Source organism: Paroedura picta, chromosome 2 (genome assembly GCF_049243985.1).
Source record: "Paroedura picta isolate Pp20150507F chromosome 2, Ppicta_v3.0, whole genome shotgun sequence".
NCBI lineage: Eukaryota > Metazoa > Chordata > Lepidosauria > Squamata > Gekkonidae > Paroedura > Paroedura picta.
The window spans coordinates 145534131-145554379 of record NC_135370.1 but is presented as its reverse complement, the minus strand read 5'-3'; the positions used below and the strand labels follow the sequence as shown (position 1 = coordinate 145554379).

The window sequence follows — 20249 nt, the reverse complement described above, 5'->3', positions numbered from 1 at the left end:
CCCAATTTTTCCCTTTTCAGCCAAATAGAAAATTAGTTTCTGGTAATACACAAAGACCAGTATTTTTTGTGCAAGGGGCACTGCTGTGAATCAAAGGACTCTATTAACTGCAGAAAATTCAGCAGCTGTGAATCTCCCCCAATGGAAAAAAGTGCTTTTCAACAAGTTGTGAGATATGTAGTATTATTTAGACTTCAACCATCAGTTTCATCCTCCACCACTTATATACAGGCTCTTTAAAACTGTGCTATATTACTCTCCTGTGTAAAGGCTCAATCTTGTGTATGTCCCACAACCTAAGAACCTTCACAACAAAGAGGATTTATATTCTTCCAAAACCTAATGTTGCAGTTTATGATGTTTCAGAAGCAATTTTAGACTGCATCCCTATTTTAAGAGGACAGGTTAACTCTGAAGACCTTGTTATGGCTTAGTTTGGGTTATACATTCTAATTCAAAGCGCTTTTATGCACCTTTTTGATTTTGTGTGGTAGAGTTCCACATTCCACAATCACTGGAATATAGTGAAGAGTGAAAGATTGATTTGAGTTCTATTATTTACACACATTTTAGTTAATCACAAAATGTGGTTAATTTGTTAGGATTTAAAGTGTGTATGCTGTTTATCACATGAATGTACCGTACAATTGTGACAAGAGGTTAAATAAAGGAAAGCAAGGAATGAATGAATTGCCACTTCCCTACCTCCGGTTATAAGTCACAAGGAGGTATGCACTTTTCTAATTTAAAAGGAGAAAGGTTAGCCAAGGGGAAGTTTTGTTTTTACAGGTTTTTTTGAGGGAAGGAATTGTTAATCTAGATGCAAGTGATCCAGTTTTGTTGAGGACTATGTATGGAAGGGGCCTTAGAAAGGGTGGGGATATAAGGAATGGTTGCTTTTAAGAAGCCAGGGCACACAGCCCTGAACTTGGAGGATAAGCTGGTGTATCTATATCGTATTTTCAAACTCAGATTCCATTTGCAGATATTGTCAGCAAGAACTAGGGGGACAGCACTATAGGAGAGAGTCTCTACCCGTGTTAAAGATCCTCTGTTCCAAAAACCTACCTACCTCACAAAACAGTTGAGGATTGTATATGCACAGTTCTCTCACAGCAGCAGGAAATAGCAGTGGAAGATCATATGCAGATACTAGGCTTCACCACCTGGTGAAGCACTGAAGCATCAAGAGGAAAGGGAGGAAATAGGTGGTCATTCTTCCAGATTAATTGGCAGCTTCCCCTTCACTGCTGAAAAGTTAGCACCCCATCACTGAAAGAATGATGTCCATTTACCACTGGAAGGCTGAAATGAACATCTTAGTGCAGTTCCCTTGCACATGACATCACAAACAAGATTTTCCCATCAGCATCACAAAAGACAGCAAAATTGTGTTGTACAGTTTGGGAGGCCCAGTCCCCTCCTATCAATTGTAGGAGTAGGATGGTTTAGCCCTACCCCCTTTTGATCAAGCAAGCATTGGATGGGAGATGCCAAGGAATTTCCACAAAATCCTGATTATAAATTTAACCTGCAAAGTAGTTATTTTTCTTTCTTTTTTTAAAAAAAAAGACCACACATTGCAATTACACATGAAAACATAAATCTGTGTACAGAATTAGGACTGATATAGAGTAATATACAAATAACCCGCTGAGTTCAGCAGGGCAAATTTTTTAAGTTCTGCAAGAAAGGTAACTGATTTCCCATCCCACAATCAGCCTATGACACTAAGTCAGCAGGGTATTTTTTTTCTTGATAATTGTATGTTGCTGCCTGCTGCTCTACATTTTGACAGCCATTTCCATAGATGCTTTTATGAACAGCAGAAATATTCTCTCTCTTTTCTCACTCCCTATGCTAACCGCACAATCAGGGCTGCTGGAGCAAGGAGCCTGGAGAGGTTCTTCAAAAGCAACAGCACTTCAAGATACCAGTCTCTTGTCAATAATATCAGCAAGAGAGGATACAGGGAAAGGGGGGGAACGTACAATGTTTTGCTGGCGGTGTCCTGCAGACATTTTCTTTGCTTGGGGATCCTATGGCCTTTTTGCAAATATACCTAATTGTCACTGTGACCTAATTGACTGTCTGTTTTTAGTTATACATGTATCTTCACTACTTTAAAGGGAGTTTGTTTTTAAAATCAAAGTCACGTCTGGGAATTTTTATTTGGCACTGGTCCTTTTATACTTCACCTAGTAAAGGTGTATATGCAGCCTTTTAAAGTAACACTTGGTTTCCAGAATAACAGAAGCATTTGTAATAGTACATTAGTCAGTCAGAACTGATGTTATTAAAGTTGTGCTCATTAAAATCACACAGAAATACATATTTCTCTTGAGCTGCTTTCAGAGCCATAAATAATTAAGATTATGGGTTATAAACATTCATTCATTAAAGCATTTTTACCCTACTTTTCTCTCATTTCAAGTTGGCTTATAATAACCAACATTAATACAGAGACTTGTATCCCATCACTTCTCATAAACAAGGTATATGTTCCTTCAGTACAAAACACATCTGGCTGACCAAGAAACTCCTCTGCCAGTATAATGTGTTCTGTGCCAACAACCTTGGCTGTACTTAGCTGAGCAGAATGATAGGCTACAGCCTGTATAAAAGTTTGCCATTGTAGTTTTAGTTCAGTCTATCTCAGACAGCTATGATGTGCTTTATTTCCATGGTATGGTTCTGTTGTAACGTTGCTTGGAAATTAACAGAATAATTTAAAACTGAATGCAGTTGTCTCCCCCACATTCCTTTCTGTCCATTGAGAAATATGGAAGAAAAGTGTTGCTGGGCCAGCTGCCACATCACCTGCTCTTATGGTTCCTGTCATCAGAACAAATGTAGAGTCCAGCAGAACTTTTAAGACCAACAGTTTTATTCAAAGTATGAGCTTTTGTGTGCACACACACTTCCTCAGATACTATGAACCTTGAATGAAACTTTGTTGGCTTTAAAGGTGCTAAAAAAGGCAAAGGTATACCCTGTGCAAGCACTGGGTCATGTCTGACCCTTGGGGTGGTGCCCTCTAGCGTTTTCATGGCAGACTCAATACTTCCCCAGTCATCACCGTTTACCCCCCAGCAAGCTGGGTACTCATTTTACCGACCTCAGAAGGATGGAAGGCTGAGTCAACCTTGAGCCGGCGGCTGGGATCGAACTCCCAGCCTCATGGGCAGACAGCTTCAGACAGTATTTCTGCTGCCTTATCACTCTGCGCCACAAGAGGCTCTACTGGACTCAAAATTTGTTCTGCTCCTTCAGACCAACAGGGCTACCCACTTGCATCCAAGTTCCTGTCATGGTTATGAGCCATCTGGAACAATGAATATCACTTAGTCATCCCAGAATGTATCCAGATCTGGCAGCCTTGGGAGGGTGTTCTAATATGTCATAGATCAGTACTTCATCTGCTTGTTTTCTTCTGAGGTTTTGAAATAGATCCTTAACTATTGAGTAAAACTAGCTATGAAGAAAGAGCTCGGTATCTGCAAACAATTGTTCAACACCATCTAGATCCTTCAAGTTTTGAAGACTTTGCAGCTCAGGTTTTCTGTCCGGCACCCTGCCATCATGTGCCCTCTGAAACCGGTAAGAATATAATAATAAAATCTGTCTTTTTATTGATGCTTAAAATGCAGTATTGCGCGGTAGTCAAAACATAAACTCTACCAGACTATTTTCATATTGAAGAATTTGCATTTCATGAAATATAATATGGTTCTGTGGTTACTAAATCAAAATCATTCAGTACCACTGGCTAAGCAGCTGTTTTTCTGCAATATACCATCACATTTTATGTGAAAGACATCCTTGCATAAGATACTTAAGCATCACCTTACAATCAAGTTGATGTATCTTATATTCAAGGAAATCTTACATTTATTCTTGCTCTGGAAGATATGTAAGTTTTTCTGTTATCCCCACATTTACAGTTAAAAAATATGCACAGAAACACGGCTGTGTCACCATGAAAACCAAATTTTCCAGTCCATTGCAGAAGATACTGCATTTTCAGTTAACTAATAAAACAATCACTAAGAATACAAGTAACTCAAGGCCTACCTGTGCAAGTAACTTCTTGAACTCCTGACGATTATTTCATTTATTTTATTTCCCCTCTTTAGATCATTAAATATCAGTTCTGTTTATCAGAAGGTAAGACAAAGTGTCCAAAAAAACCCTTCTGTTCTTATTAATCTCTTACTAGAGCACTAAGCCTGTAACCATGTTGTATGCAAACTTTCCTGATTGCTCTTGTTTTTTTACTAAAAGAGAGTGGGGAATTCACACTACTGAGAAATTACCACTACATTTCCAAGTTTGAGTCTTTACTAACCCCAGGTCTGCATGAAACACTAACACTGTGGTTCTGGGATTAAGGTAACTAATGGGAGAGACATCTGTTGAGCTAGTAAGACTTGATTGTGTTTGACCTTTTGTTTCTCAGCATGAACAAGTAGTACTGGATGGCAGTGGTGTGCTTTGTACCTTGTACTGTCTTTCTTTGATGTTAGCAGATACTTTATAAATTCAGTATGAGGAAGAAGGCAAGGGAAACTATCGTTTATGTATTACTGATAAACTTCTATACTGACTTGAAATAAAATAAACTGAAATGCCACTTCTGATGTAACTCACCTACTTGCAATAAAGAAAAGCCTCAGAGCAGTTTTCTTCTGAAAACAATAGATGGAAATCTAGAAATGCAAAAGGAACAGGATTTATACATATAATCTAAAGGAAATAAGCTGAATAGGTTTGTAGCTCAAAGAACAATGTATTAATTTAGTCTTTCGGTTTTTGTTGTTTTTACTTTAAAAGTTAACAGTAAATAGAAATAAAAGGTAGCTCGCAATGTAGTGACTGCCAGATTGGAAAGCAATTGGAACGTTTTAGAACGAAGATAAAAATAAGACAGATATGAAGCCAGTTTTCAAATATTATCAATATCAGGAATATTGCCCTTAAACCCTTATTAGCAACGTTGTTTAATCTATCATGTGATTATAAATATTTAAAATTGAACAGCTGCATTTATGTAACAGCTTTATACAACCAAGTAATGCTTAATAGATATTCCCTAAGACTGGGAAAGGGCTATTTTGTAGTACCTACCTCTTTTTATAGAAAGGGTGGCAGTATGTTTTCATCAACTTGTGCAGGATTTTTTTTTTTTTTTGACAAATGGAGAAAGGTACAATTTTCCTTTGGTTCTGAGATTCTGAGATGGGTAGAAAAATATTCTGAGATGGATAGAAATTATTTTCAATAATATGCATTATAAAGTATTCAGTTAAACATATATAAGATAACCTCTCCCCTCTTCAACAGGTATATTTTAACAACTGTTTAAAATTAATTTTTAATGGATACCTGATCAATAATTGTGATCCATATTTACACTGGTAAAACTTATAGTGCAGCTTGGTGTAGTGGTTATAAACAGTGGCTTCTAATCTGGCAAACCAGGTTTGATTCCGTGCTCCCCCACATGCAGCCAGCTGGGCAGCCTTGGGCTCATCACAGCTCTGATCAAGCTGTTCTGACCGAGCAGTGATATCAGCGCTCTCTCAGCCTCACCCACCTCACAGGGTGTCTGTTGTGGGGAGAGGAAAGGGAAGGCGACTGTAAGCCGCTTTGAGAGTTCTGGCAGAGAACAGCAGCATATAAAAAACAACTCTTCTTCATCTATAGACATATAAGTGTATTTAAACTATACTTCTCATCTCCAATGATAGAATTTTTGTTCCGTAATCAGAACAACCAGAATCAAACAGATCAGTAGTTAAATATTAGTAAAATTTTCAGCTTGTACTGAGGAAGACCGATGGCTGCCGACTCCATTATTGCCTGGAAGCAGCTCCGCAAAGTCTCAAGCAGAGGTTTTTCCAGTCCTGCTACTTAATATCTGTTAGGTTGAGTTTCTGAAGTTAAAGTAGGATCTTCTAAATGAAAAAAGTGGGGATTCTGTTTCAGTTTTTTCCCTGTTGACAGTCAGAGTAATGACGCTTCAAGAGATATGATATATAGATAGATATAGATATAGATTACTGTGATTACATGATTACAACTGCATTGTAAGAGATGATAAATCTGATTTATTCTGCTAATGTTGTAAGATGCTTTCCTGGATTAAGGCCACAATCCTAAATACACATATCTAGAAGCAACTCCTACTAAATTCAGTGAGATTTATTTTTGAGCAGACCTTCTTAGGATTGCATAGTAAATGTACCATGATTTGCTTATAGGGTCCAGATTTGCACATGCACATGACAGATTATTAGGAGAGGTTTTCTCTGCCATTTTAACTGAGAATAGAACAGAGTGCTCTATTAAATAACTTGTGCAGCCTGTGCAACCTACACAGAGAAACTCTCTGGAGGTCTGTAATGTAGATCAAGTAGGGTTGCCAGATCTGGGTTGGAAAATATCTGGAAACTTTGGGGTGGAGCTGGAAATAGGCAGGATTTGGGGCTGGGAAGGACCTCAGTGGAGTACAATTCTGTCCTGTCCTCCAAAGAAGCCTTTTCTCCAGAGAACTGAGCTGTTTTGCTTGGAGGTGAGCTGTAAAACCAGGGGATCCCTAGGTCCCACTTGAGACTGGCATCCCTAAGATAAAGATCCATAGGAACACTGGGTTCTTGGAAAGGCACTCTTAGTGTCAGCCATGTATCCATGTCTTTCAGTCTTCTTCCCTCTGTACAATATGACCCGGCTTTTACTGTTTGTGGAAATGAGTCCTAACAGTAAATATGCCAGTATGTTCTAGAATGTTTTCCCTCACATAGATGCAAAAATCGGTGAGGTTAGAAAAAATTGGAATCATGTGATGATGAATGCAAAGAGAATTGTGCAGAACAGCTGGGTAGATTATAGCCCAAAGGGAGAATGTTCAAAGTATATTATCAAGTCATTCTTGGGGCAAAATAAAGAATTTTCAAAGCCTCTCTGGTCATATCCTTAAGTTAACTTCAGTGAGGATGATGCTAGTAAATGTTGATACTGGTTGATGTAAAGACCCAGTTAACACCAAATGGTAATACATTTTGGGGTGATGTTTAATTCTAGTGCTAATAGGCCTATAGAGCATGTTCTAGCATAGTGGTCCCCAACCACCAGTCCGGTCTGTGGATCAGTCAGTACAGGGCCACGGCTCCTCCTCATCCTCTTCCCCGGCTGCTGCCTCAGGGGCTGCCCTGCCACTCGGCCACTGGCTCACCTTTGGTGCTCCCCAGTGGCTGCCATGGCTGGGGCTCCCCCTCGGCATGGCACTGCGCAGCTGCTGCTGCTGGCGCCCACCATGGGTGGCAGAAAATCAGGGGCGCTGGCAGGAAAGCAAGTGGAGCAGGGGCTCAGGTGGCCACATCCCTCGGCAATAGACTACCCCCCCTCCCGGGCCTCAGTAAAATTGTCAAGTCCCTGGTGATAAAAAGGTTGGGGACCACTGTTCTAGCATACATGTTCCTAGATTTGTAGGACACGGGCCATTGATAAGTTGTCAGCTTTAAGGGGTGAAGCCTGCAGAGAAGTTTGCTTAATTCAGTTTATCCATTAAAAAATATTATTATATCCCTTATTTCCAGATTACAGTGTGGTATGATAGTGAGACTGTTGGACTAGGCACTGGGAAACCTGGGTTTGAATCCCCACACTGCCACGAGGAGCTTGTTTGGTGACCTCAGCATAACCTACCCCACAAGATTGTTGTGAGAATGAAGGGAGGAGAAAATTAAGGAAGCCAATTTTGGTCTCCCATTGGGGAGAAAGTCAGAGTATAAATGTGGTAAATAACCAGATATACTTTTAGCAACATTCCCAAAAGAAGGGTATAATTAGACCAAGCTTTCTAAAAGGGTACAAAAATGACCCCAGAAATAATTGTCTTCTAGATATTGCTTCAAATTTGTATGACAGATACATGTGAAACAAGTAAGAAGGCTGGGCTACAGTTCATGAGATTATAGTGGAGGAAACAGCTGGGTTGAGCAAAAGGCACAATTGATCAAAACTTTGTCTTAAATTATATCATTAGCAAATATATGCAAAATCCCAGGAGACATTTGTATGAATCTTTGTAGAATTGCTGCTTTTGATAAATTAATTGCAATTTACTGTGGCATGTGCTGATATTATCAGAAAGCTCTTTGTTTTATTAAAATGCTGCATATTGATGCATTTACAGAAGTTTAAAGTAGGAACTGTGTTAGATAACTTAGTACTTACTATTATAAAGTAGGAAGAAAAATGGTGCTTTAAGGTTCTTTGGCCTTTGTGTTACTTGATTTTGACCTTTAATCATATTCCTTGTTTCAGTACTGGAACTTTGTTTCAGAACTGAAATAAGAGCCGCCACTGCCACTCAGAGAAGGCGGCCATTGCGGGGGCGGGGGGCTCCCTGGACAACAGAGCTAACCGCAGCGCGTGTGCGCCAAGCTGGATGCATGCCACGTACTTGAAGGGGGCGGGGGCAGGGCACCGCACCTCATTACTGAAATAATATTTACTTGTCCATCTTGCTATATGCTGATGATATGTTACCATTACTTGACACAGAAACTAGGCTGAAATACCTGCTCAAGGAATAGAGAACCTTAGTCAAAGAGAGCCTTTAAATACAATTTATGAAAATACCATGACTGTAATCTTGAAGAAAATATTTACGGCAAGGAGGATAGGTTATAACAAAGGACACACAGCAAATATTTTTAACAATGTGGGGATTTAGTTTTCAGAAAAATGTTTGTGGAAGTACCATCTGGCTGCAACTAAGTGGAAAGCGGCAGTCCAGCCAAGACCATGTTGAATTTTTCTTACACTGAATGAGGACACCTAATTTTACTTCAGGATTTTCCTTGGAAAAGTTGTCCTGCAGATAACATATGTTGCTGAGTGAAATGGTGGAGGTTAAGCTACGGGAAGTTCTCAAAAATAACAGTTTTAGATTTTTGCTAGTACCTAAATGAATCACTCAAGTGTTACCTGCAATATATTATTTTACCCATGACTGATAAAAATCTGTTACTCCAGAAAATGCCTTTTAGAGAAGGTGACATGAAGAAATGTGTGAATTTAGATCTTCAAGATGAAAGGTTCTTGCCTTCAGCCCAGATTCAGTGTCATATGAAAAAGTTTGATATTGTATGGTAGAATCTTGTTGATGGTTCTCCAGTTTTTACCTTTTATAAGAAACATCTCATGGTCTGGCAGTTTTCTTCCGGTTTCTTCTCTCTACTGGTCCTGTTTTGCCCTGAGACTGCAAAACCATGTCTTGAGGAATTGAATAAAAATCCCCTTAAAGCCTCAATAGCTCTATGTAGATGTGGTGCATATGTGTGGGAAGTTTTGGCAATTTCTTGCTCTATTGCCCAATGTACAATAACATAAGGAAGAAATGTTTAGATTTTTGAAGCAAACCGATTGTCTTCATTTTAATTGTAAGTTGATCCTTATGAATGCAATTTAAATATGTTAAGGTGAGCTAAATTTGCAGTAGCATCACAGTGGAGAGGGTAAAAAGTTAACAGAAGGAAATGCCCTTGCGATTTCGGCTGCCATATTTTCCTTTCAAAAAGTTATGATTTGATTTTCTTTTGTGTTTTGTGCTGTTACTGACAAAAGTATTTGTGTGACCAGCTTTGTATAGTTTTATACTATTGTCATTATTATGACTGTTTAAACAATAAATTGCAGATTGAAATTAATTAAATATTGCCTTTTTACAAGTAGTGAGGTGCCAGTGGTTGCATTTGGTGCCCTCGTACATGCATATGTCTTTTAACTGAATCTCTTTGTGTGGTGATAAACAGAGATATCACATCATTCTTTTATTTCCATGTCAATAAAGTATGTTTTTTAAGATTAAAAATAATCAGTATACATTGTAGCATAGTTTGTGATTTCTAACTGTAGCAGTGGGGCTTTGATGACTCCAGTGTGGAGAGTCTTTCCGTGGCAAACCTAGTTCAGCTGTGGGATTTATTCATCTGAAAGTGAAAATAGCTCCCGTCTCCACACACAGTCGGAAGGAGCTCTGAGGCTGAGAGTAGTACTTTGTGTAGTTGTAACTCTGTAATGTAGGCGTATCTAATGGGTATGATTCATTGTGTTAATCACACAGTTTGATTTTCTGGTCACATAATGAATTTAAATTTTTGACATTTACTGCTATTTTGTCCTTCAGTGGCATGTCTAAAATGGAAAAGCAAGACTTGTGAGCCACTTTTGAGTCCCCACAAAGGAGAAAAGTGGAGTATGATATAAAGTAAATAAAATATCGGTGTATATTTGGCAGCAATATTATATTGTAGGAATGATAAGGGGAAAAGGTGATATTGGGACAGTGGTCCTAAAGATCTTAATTCTGTCTTCTGATAATAGTCACAGATGCCATTCCCAAAATGTCAAGAGTATAGCAAGCAAGCAAGCAAAAAAAAAATGAAATCATATAGAATAGCCAGGTTTACATGTTTCAGCCATTTTCACAATTTGTGATGGAGTAATAGCACCAACATCAAGAAAGCGAAGATCATGGCATCCTGCCCTCTCAACATCAAGAAAACGTAATAGCTCTCAATATCAAGAAAATAGCTCTCAACATCAAGAAAACGAAGATCATGGCATCCTGCCCTCTCAATTCCTGGCAAATAGATGGGGAAGAAATGGAGGTAGTGACAGATTTTATTTTCCTGGGCTCCAAGATCACTGCAGATGGGGACTGCAGCAAAGAAATTAAAAGACGCTTGCTCCTGGGGAGGAAAGCTATGGCAAATCTAGACAGCATTGTGAAAAGTAGAGACATCACCCTGCCAACAAAAATGCGTGTAGTCAAGGCTATGGTCTTCCCAGTTGCAATGTATGGCTGTGAAAGTTAGACCATAAGGAAGGCCAAGCGTCAAAGAATTGAGCCTTGTTAGCCCAAGTTAGACCATAAGGAAGGCCAAGCGTCAAAGAATTGAGGCTTTTGAACTCTGGTGCTGGAGAAGACTCTTGCTCTAGAGTCCCTTGGACTGCAAGGCGAACAAACCGGTCAGTCCTAGCAGAGATCAGCCCTGACTGCTCCTTAGAAGGCCAGATCCTGAAGATGAAACTCAAATACTTTGGCCACCTCAAGAGAAGGAAGGACTCCCTGGAGAAGAGCCTAATGCTGGGAGCGATCGAGGGCAAAAGAAGAAGGGGACGACAGAGAATGAGGTGGCTGGATGGAGTCACTGAAGCAGTAGGTGCAAACTTAAATGGACTTCGGGGAATGGTAGAGGACAGGAAGGCCTGGAGGATTATTGTCCATGGGGTCACGATGGGTCGGACACAACTTCACACCTAACAACAACAAATAGCTCCAAAATGACTGGGGAAGAGATACTGAATTTGTGGGATCTGTGTCCTGGGCCTATTTTAGATGAGCCTCAAGATACTCTGCCCTGGCCTGGAAAGCCCAGTCTTGCAGATGTCTAGCTCAGTCTTGCAGATCTCAGAAGCTAAGCAGAATTAGCCTTGGTTAGTATTTGGATGGGAGACCACAAAGAATACCAGCATCACTGGTTGTGAGTGTCCTGCATAGTGCAGGGGGTTGGACTAGATGAACCATGAGGACCCTTCCAACTCTATGATTCTAAGACTACACAGAGGCAGGCAGTGGCAAAGAAAGAAAGAAAGAAAGCTTTAAAACACATAGCCCAAATAAGTGATTCTTAAATAATACTTTAAAGAATATAAGAAACTCAAGCATTTTACTTCATATTGCTTTCATTATTGATATATGCAGCAAAGGATCTTTTATATACTAGCTTTTAATAAAGTAATATTCCAGTTTTTCAGTATGTCCATATTTTCTGTCATTTTTGTTTCCTCATTTTCTAAATAAAAATAAGTGCAATTAGTTGACAGTTTCGTTGCAACCACTTCTATAACCCATCACATAAAAAATTACCTAAATCTGTATCATCCATTGAACATAAAAACTGAGTGATCTGTAGCTACCTAAACTAATCAGTATTGCTACCATTTTTAGCTTCTAGTTCTGTATATAGTTAAGGGGGCTTGATTTTAAATTTTGGTAGTATTAATTCAGAGGAGTGTCAACCACAGCTTTAAAAACACTTTCTTTTGGTGTGCTTTTGCTTTTAAATACCTATGACACAAACCACAATAACATGGTTTTAAATGAGCCCCAAGATTTGGTGAATACATTACTATGTGGAAATATCAAACCAAAAAAGAGCACATATGAAAGATATAACACCCCGTTTGGGGGGGGGGGGAACTATTAGAGGCTGCATTAAATGTTAACACTCCCATCCATTGTTATCAGACAAAAGAATCTTAAATTGTACTGCTCTGTTATACAAAATATTCTGGCTCATAGCTTTGCTGAAACTTAAGGAATTTTGATGTTTATTAATGCAATGGAATAATTTTGCATACCCACTGTCGTTTGCACCATTTATTACGACCAACTAAAACATCACAAAGTAGTGAGCAGAACCCATCTTCAGGCAGATTGGTAAATCTACAGTGGGGGAAAATACTGTTAGCCATCAAGCTTAGCCATCTCTTTTCTTTCTGGGTGTGTGTGTGCGTGGTCTTATTTTTCTTAACATCTCTACTTATGAAAACTTCTGATAAACGGCAAATATGCTCACTATTTTGTCTTGTTTGGATTGTCCTAATAAAGGTGTTATTCTGCTCTTCTGGTTTTAGCATTTATATTTCTTTTGCAAGTTGGTGAGGTCTACAGTCAAAATCTCTCTACAGAAATTTTAGAGGGAACAATTCATTTTTCTCATGTGGTGAAAAAAACTGCTTGTTAGCACCCCCCAACTCCTGTGAACACTAACAACTTTTCATAGTACTGTGTGATTTCAGAAACATTGAAATGTGGTTATAACATAATGGATGTATCATATTTGTAGGTACAAGGCTGCTGGATCAAAACTATTTTTATAGAACTCTTTTCTTTTTTCTTTTCTTTTTTCTTGTATACCTGTAGACGGTGAGTATTCTTCCTGATTGTCAAGCTGTCGGCTCATTTTTGCATACTAACGCATCCCTCTTTAAAACTTTAGCATGCACAGTAGCAACATAACAAATTCTAATTTTCTCTTTTCTGTACTCATCTGTAAATGCCCTCCAACCTCTGCTGTTCGTCTCACGTCTCACACCTGTTATCTTTTTTATCTTTCTTCCTTTTTCCTCACTTCTGTCCACCTCTCCTTCATCACTTCTCCATTCTCAACAAAGAAAGAAATGGTGTGATATTTCTTCTCCTTCCCAAGCCACCACTAGAAAGCATTGGCCACTTCAAGGTAAAGGGCAAAGGCTTGAAACGGAAGGTCTTTCATGCTAGCTATGAATGGTATGCTGTGCAGAACACCAGCGGTTACCTTTTTTTTTTTTTTTTTTTTTGCTCTTCCCCACCATTTTAAAATGCTTGGGCTCCTTGTAAGACTAGAACAAGAGAGAATCTCTGAACACTGCAGTGGGGTATTCAAAGGCGGAATTCTTTCCTCTTTGTGCATGTGTCCATGTGTATTTTTTTTCTCTCCTAAAAGACGCAATAAATTGTCCACTTTTGTCCCTGTGCTGATTGTTTGCAGATGCAGTGCCTGGGTCATAAAGAATAAAGGGGAGGATTTTACCAGTTTCAGAAAGTGTCAGGACAAAGCAGACGCAATATTATCTGAGTTATTAGATCAGGCTTGTGGCAGTGCGCTTTTAAAAGCAGTCTTAGACTTCTGACCTGGCCATCATGGCTTGCAGTAACCTCTTTAGGAAATCTAGCAGAATTGAAAGCAAGAAATTCATCCTGAGATTAACCTCCCTTGGGCAGAAACCCAGAAGCGTGGGTTTTCACTACTATAGAATTAGTGCAGACATTTATTTGGAGTGGTTTTCTGCTATCAACACATTTTTTCACCAAGTCATAACAATATTAAATATCTAGACGATTTCAAAAGTTGGTTTAAAAGCAGTATCCTAACTCATTTTCAGTGTGTTTTCTCCTAAGCCTTCTCAGCATTCCTACCCCAGATTGGCTGAGACTCATACATGAGCTAAAGTTTGTTCTGCCCCCTTTTCTGCTGCCACCCCATTGTATCCCTTCAAAATTCAGGGTCTTGTTCTGAGCATGATTTGATAGGGTTGGTTGAGAGGCAGCTGGAAGCAGAATAGCTGCAACAACTTCCGCCTCACCGTATTTTCACTTGCGCATTGGGGTTCTTTGGAGCTCAGTCTGTGAATAAATTCTATTAAATAACTTTGGGGCATGGATGTCCTAAATTATTTAGTGCGATGATACCCCTGAAGAATATTATTTGATTATTTTAAAATCTAAAATATGCACTGAATCTGTTAGGATGCAAATTAAAATTAGTGTAAATTAGATAATTTGAAGGTGGGCGCACACTTCAGAAGGGCTGCTGTGCAGCAGTTGGCTCCAGATTCCTCAGCTGGGTTGGTGGATAGGTGTGTGCATGAGACTTTCTAAAATAAGTCGACTTTATGCCCACGTGTATTTCAGATCAAAACTTGGGCTTTTCTCTTCCTGTGTTTGCATCATTGTTTAAAAAAACAGAACTCAGGCCAACAGATGTAGTTGTGACTATGGGTACCTGTTCTGCAGAGGAATTAGGATTCCTGCATTTGCTGTAGGTAAAAATATAATGTCTCTAGCTCGTCTCGTGTAGTTGAGAGTGTCTGAACTTGGGCTAGAAGTGGCATTGTTCATGGTACTGGCAGCTGGTACCCATGTGTAAACTTCAGCTGCAGTCATTTGGTGCCTAACTCCAGGGGTATCTTTTCAGGTATGTGCAGCTAAGCTGCACTGCAGTGGGCAAAGCATGAAGAAATAATCAGTTGTGATTAAATGAGAAGACTGCACATATTAGACTAAAGGAGGGCTGCCCCGTTAAACGTTCATCTCTTATAGAAGTTTGTCACTGCCATAGCTATCCAATCTGATTCCTGTGCTGCTGTTGCTGCCCTTCTCCTTTGGAGTTCTGTCTAAGGGAAATGACTTCTTTGGGATCTTTACCAGGCTGCCTCTCAAATTCACCCTGTTCTTTTTACAAAGATAACAAACCCTGTAGTATCCAGTTAGCATGATGGGTTCACACCTCTGACCTTTAGGAATGTATGTATTGAGAATGTAGAGGAAAAAACAGATGTGAGCCTGAATCTTTCCAGCCTAGCCCCCCTGCCACCTGCTTTGTGGTCACAGATCTTGGAGCTTAAGCTTATGCCACCCATCTGCCTTACATATACAGGCTTTGCTTGATTACTTGAGATGGACTGGGTCTGTTGAGATGGTTCTAGCCGGCCGAGTTAACGTCCTGCCTGCGCCAAGAAGCGGCCGATTGCTGGGGCGGGGGAGTTCCTCCTTCCCGATTCCCCGCTGAAGCGGATTTAGTCTAATATGTGGGGTTCCTCTTGTTTCCTGTAGGCTCCTACCCAGAGACTCAAGCGTCCGAAGTTCCAGCAGCAGCGCAGATGGACGGGCCCGATCTAGCCTTCCCCATGTCTCCCCGGACTAGCAAGAGCCGCATGTCTATGAAGCTGCGGCGTTCCTCTGGCTCAGCCAACAAGACCTAAGAAGGAATGATGCCTGCAGCACCTTTTCATGCTATTGCTGTGCCTAAAGAGAATATTTCCCCCACAGTCATCCACTCTTTGGTTTATTTTAGAAAACCATATTGGAATTCAATATTTTCACACTGAAAATATTTTAGCTTTTGTTAGAATTTTTTAATCAGATTTTTGCTGCCATAGTTTGTCAGTGCAGTCCTTTTCTGCATCTTTTACCTTGTGAGATGTTCAAAAGCAGCCACTCTTGTTTTAACCTCTGAGGCTGGTTGCTAACCACCCCTGGAGCTGGAGACTGCAGGCATGTTCTGCTCTATTTATTGTGCAACCCCCCTCAGTAGAAAACAAAAATGTACCATTTGCAAACGAATGTACTTCTTCCCCCAATGAAGATGTGTCTGTGTGAAGTCCTCTTCAAAGGTGACGTTCAGAACTGCATACTATTATGTACAGAGTATGTGTGTGATTTGAATAAACCTTTCTAGTAAACAGGCCGAACACCAGCTCTGTTACTGTCATTCACCACTGGTCAGGCACAATAACAGGATTCTGGTGCTGAATTGCAAACTTTCTACTTTCTCTTGCTAGTATTTGCTTTCCAGTTGGGAGTTATGGCCACAGAACGCAATTCCTCCTTCCACCCAAACGAAGCTATTCCTAACTCTGTAAAATGCACATACACTCACACATCTTCAAGCACTTTGCCATGTCAAGTCATTGCTCTGAGCTATGTACCGTTGCTGGAGAAAAAGGGACTGTGCCCTTAGAGCTGCAGATGTCTATGCGAACACATTCCACCTCACACTCCTACTGTCCCCAGAGGTATTTTCCTACCGAAGAAGACATACAGCAGTGTTGTCTGCCATATTGTGCTCTAACAAAATGTAGCATGGCACCAGTACTAACTGCATGTGTAAATACCTGTCCCTCACTCGGACAACTATAGAAATATATATTGATGTATTTGTTCACTGTGTAGTATATACAAATTTGTAATGGTTGAAGAAAAGACATGCTATTTAATAATACAATAAAATTATTCTTACCATCTTCTGTATATTCTGTATTCCACTTATAAACATTGGGAAATGCTTCAGTCAGCAGCAGTTTGCCTAGCTCTGCGAGGAAGGTGAAGAGCAGTCCTTGAGTGGCTTGTCTCTTGCATAAGGGATTGCTGAGATTTTTACAGCTAGTTTCTTGACAGCTAACAATCTCATTCACAGGCTCTCGCATTAGTGGTTTGGGCTCAATACATTTCATAGGCTTGCACCAAGTAAAGTACATAGCAGTTGTCCCATTGAATTAATTTTGCTAAAAAGTTCCCTTAGCATTTGCAAAATATCCTTCAGCAGAAATTTCTGGTTGCCAGACTTTTGGGGAATAGTCCTGGGCAAAATGAAGTTGGCTTCAATATTGGCAGCTGAATGCTGGTAAGCTATTCTCACAATTCAACAGTATTTACTTGCTGCCTTGTGTAAATACCAGCCCCATTGCTGCCCAAGGCAGTTCAAATTCCTACAAAAATATTAAAAAGTACCCAAGTACCCACTTGGAAAGAAAGTGGGGGTTATTTTTTTGTTATACTAGTCAAATATTCAAGGAGTTAGTTATTTGTCAGCTGATTTGTTCCCTGTGATTTGCAGGGAAACATCAACTTAGGTGCTTTCTAAGGAGAGCTCAAAGCTAAATTCATCTTGAATTCTTCATTTTGCATGTTGTATTTTTACCTTAACCAGACATTAGTGGGTTATTATCCCAGCAAGTAAACTGAAAGAGAAGCAGGTTTTTGTCACCTCTACTTAAGCTGCCATTGAGCATCAGAGATGGAATGGCTAAAAAGACAACATCTGGCTAAAAGGAGTAGCCATGTGCAAAATTAATTCCTTTATAAGGCTAAAAATATAGAAGCAGCTTTGAAAATTTAAACTTTGAGAAGAAAGTTTTAGTGCATTTTGAGAGGGGAAGGTGCATACCTTTATTTCTGACCAGGAAATTTCCCCCAAAAGTGTCAAGTGCAATCTAAGAGGAATTGTAGTATGCTGGGATTGGTAGACTTGTGGAAAGGGGATTTACATTATCCTGGTAAAAAATGTGCTGTTTTCTTGGAGGGGCAGACCTCTATGCCATTCTGCAAATTCTTTTTGGAAGCAACTTCTGTTTCAAAAAGGATTGGCTAGGCATTTGGGGTGGAGAGCTATTCAGAAGAACAATTCTAAACTCCCTAGAGCTCACTGAACTAGTCTGATGATTATATGGCTCCCCAACGAATCTAGGAGTAGCTTTTTGGAGGAGAGGGGGTGAGACCACCTCTTCCCTTCCCAGTTTCCATAAACTTCGAGTACGGCACAAGGTACTCAGAAAAGAGGCACGTGACTACAAAAGATCACCAATCCAGATTTTTAATAGCCAGTAATGAGCAAAAGACGACAGAAGGGACCCTGGGATGTATTTAATATCTGTATATGTAATATATATATAGTAGGGACTTTGACTTTGCTACGAATATCCGGCGATATTTCAGTACAAGACACAACGAATAAAACACTTCACAACAAATTAAAAGGTTATGAACCTCCACGGCTGCAAGAGCAGATGCAGCTCATGAAAATGAACACGGCTCCGTCAAATGCAGCGTCGGGGAATTGCTTGGATTAGGGGGAAGCGGGAGGAACCAGAATGAAAGAAGTCGCTCACCCGTCCTACTCTCCCCAGAAAGCTTACACGCGGGCGGGCGGGCGGGCACGCAGATGGCTCTCTCGATTTGGCTCGAGACAGTGTCGCGGACACGCAAAGGGTTTGCAACTCGCAAGGTGACAGTGTCCAGGCGTCGTCCCTTCGCTGGAAACGACCATTTCCTTCCCGGAGGGCCGGGGGGGGGGAGCTGATTCACAGAACATCCCGTGCGCTCCAACCCCAGCATAAGGCAGCAAGGAGGATTCGTGCTCTGACGTTAACACTTTTGGCATGACGAGCGTTGAAAGGGTTTCCTCGGGCCAGGCACGGCCACTTTCCATAGGAATTACCGTTCGGATAGGACCGGTCCAGTCCCCGGCGGGAGTCGGACGGCGGGCCGAGGGGCGGAGGGATCCTATCGCATGGAGCGAGCGGGTCGGTCCAGGGGGGCGTCGGGCCGCCGGGCCTAGCAGCCGGGCCGGAGGGGCATCTGCAGGAGGAGGACCTGCCTGTTCTCCGACGGGTGGCACTTGTTGATGTGCCGCGTGAGGCCGGGCGAGCTGAAGAAGGTGGCGGCGCAGTGCTTGCACGAGAAGATCTGCTGCTCGCCCGCGCCGCCGCCGCCGCCGCCGCCGTCGGGCTGGCCCAGGGGCAGGGGCAGCAGCAGCTCCTCCCGCACGGCGTGCCACAGCCGGTGCTTGTCCCTGACGTCGGCCGACGGGAAGTGGGCGCCGCACAGGTGGCACGGGAAGGCCAGCGCCGGCGGCGGGGGTGGGGGCGGGCTGGCGCGGAAGGCGGGCGGGCCGGGGGGCTGGTGGGTGGCCAGGTGCTTGCGCAGGTAGGCCTGGCGGCGGAAGGCCTTGTGGCAGAAGGCGCAGAGGAAGAGCTCGCCGCCGGCCAGGCCGGGCCCGGGGCCGTCGGCGGGCGGGCGGAGCGGGGCGGGGCAGCAGGAGCTGTCCCGGGCGGCGTGGTGCTGCTCGGGCGGGACGCCGCCTGCGCCGCCGCGGCTGTTCTCCTTGTCCTGGGCGGGGCCGGCGGCGGCGGCGGCGGCGGGCGGGCGCGGCTTGTGCCAGCGGCGGTGCGAGGCGAGGTTGGCGGGGCAGCTGAAGATCTTGTGGCACTCGGGGCAGCGGTACTCGACACGCACGATGCGCGAGCAGCGGTGCTGGGCCAGGGCCAGCGGGTCGGCGTAGGGCTCCTTGCACAGCTGGCACACGAACTCGCCCAGCACGGGCGGCCGGGCGGCGCGGGGACCCTCTCCGCCGCCCTCGCCCGCCGCCTTGATGCGCAGCCCCAGCACGGGCGACGTGGTCACCTCGTCGGCGAAGCTCAGCTTGCGCGCCGCTTTGGGCTTCTTGGCCGACGGCGCCTTGGCGCGGCCCGGACGCTTGAGGGGGCCGGGCGGGCCGGGCGGCGCGGCGGGCGGGGGCAGGGGCGGCGTGCGGGGCAGCGGCTCCGGGGCCGCCGGGCCGGGGCCGGGGCCGGGGCTGGGCGGGAAGGGCGCCGCCGAGGCGGGGGAGCGGGCGCCGGGCTGCGTCTCCTCAGCGGCGCCCTCCGCTTCCCAGGCGGCCGTCAGCGTCGTGGCGGGCGGGTGCGGGTGCGGCGGCGGGGCGGAAGGCGCGGGGCTGAGGGGCGCTCCCTCGCGCAGGGCCGCCGGAGGACGCAGCCGGTAGGAGCCTCCCGCTCGCCGGCTCCGCTTGACCAGGAACCCCCGCGGCATCTTCCCGGGAGGCGACGCGGGGCGCTCCGGACGGCCGCGCTCCACTGGCCCCGGCGGCTCGGCGTGCCCGACGGGCATTTATACGGCCGGCACCTCTGGGGAGCCCGCGCGTCATCCTGCCCTCGCCCGCAGCCACCAATGAGGAGTTGGGAAGAGCAGCTGGGGGGGAGGGGGGAGGAGGAGGGGGCACGGGGGGGGGAAGGCGGGAGAATCGGAGACAGGGTGTGTGGGGGCGCCTTCCCCGCCTGAGAGGCCGCGGCCAGGC

General features: G+C 43.2%; 2 protein-coding genes and 1 long non-coding RNA gene across 19 annotated transcripts in view; 1 reads left to right on the top strand and 2 right to left on the bottom strand.

Moving 5' to 3' along the window:
* The window catches only part of LOC143830518 (uncharacterized), a 39654-nt gene extending 38360 nt beyond the window's left edge, over positions 1 to 1294 (bottom strand). The window contains exon 1 of the long non-coding RNA XR_013228513.1: positions 1073 to 1294. This is a non-coding gene — a long non-coding RNA (uncharacterized LOC143830518). The remainder of the gene's footprint in view (positions 1 to 1072) is intronic.
* RALGAPA1 (Ral GTPase activating protein catalytic subunit alpha 1) overlaps positions 1 to 16639 on the top strand; it is a 150307-nt gene extending 133668 nt beyond the window's left edge. For 5 of the 17 annotated variants that reach the window (XM_077323125.1, XM_077323118.1, XM_077323116.1 and 2 more), the window contains 2 exons: positions 3467 to 3600; positions 15452 to 16639. In XM_077323125.1, coding sequence (XP_077179240.1) covers positions 3467 to 3600; positions 15452 to 15600 — 283 coding nt within the window. In that variant the 3' untranslated portion in view covers positions 15601 to 16639. Of the gene's footprint in view, positions 1 to 3466; positions 3601 to 4136; positions 4168 to 12923; positions 12956 to 13251; positions 13317 to 15451 lie in introns of those variants that run through there. The other 12 variants (XM_077323117.1, XM_077323128.1, XM_077323121.1 and 9 more) reach the window with 7 other exon arrangements.
* A 1334-nt stretch (positions 16640 to 17973) lies between these two features.
* On the bottom strand, positions 17974 to 20122 carry INSM2 (INSM transcriptional repressor 2). Its single transcript, XM_077323115.1, has one exon. The coding sequence runs from the start codon at positions 20060 to 20062 to the stop codon at positions 18731 to 18733; it is 1332 nt and encodes a 443-aa protein (XP_077179230.1). The 5' UTR covers positions 20063 to 20122; the 3' UTR covers positions 17974 to 18730.
* Between the last annotated feature and the right edge of the window lie 127 nt (positions 20123 to 20249).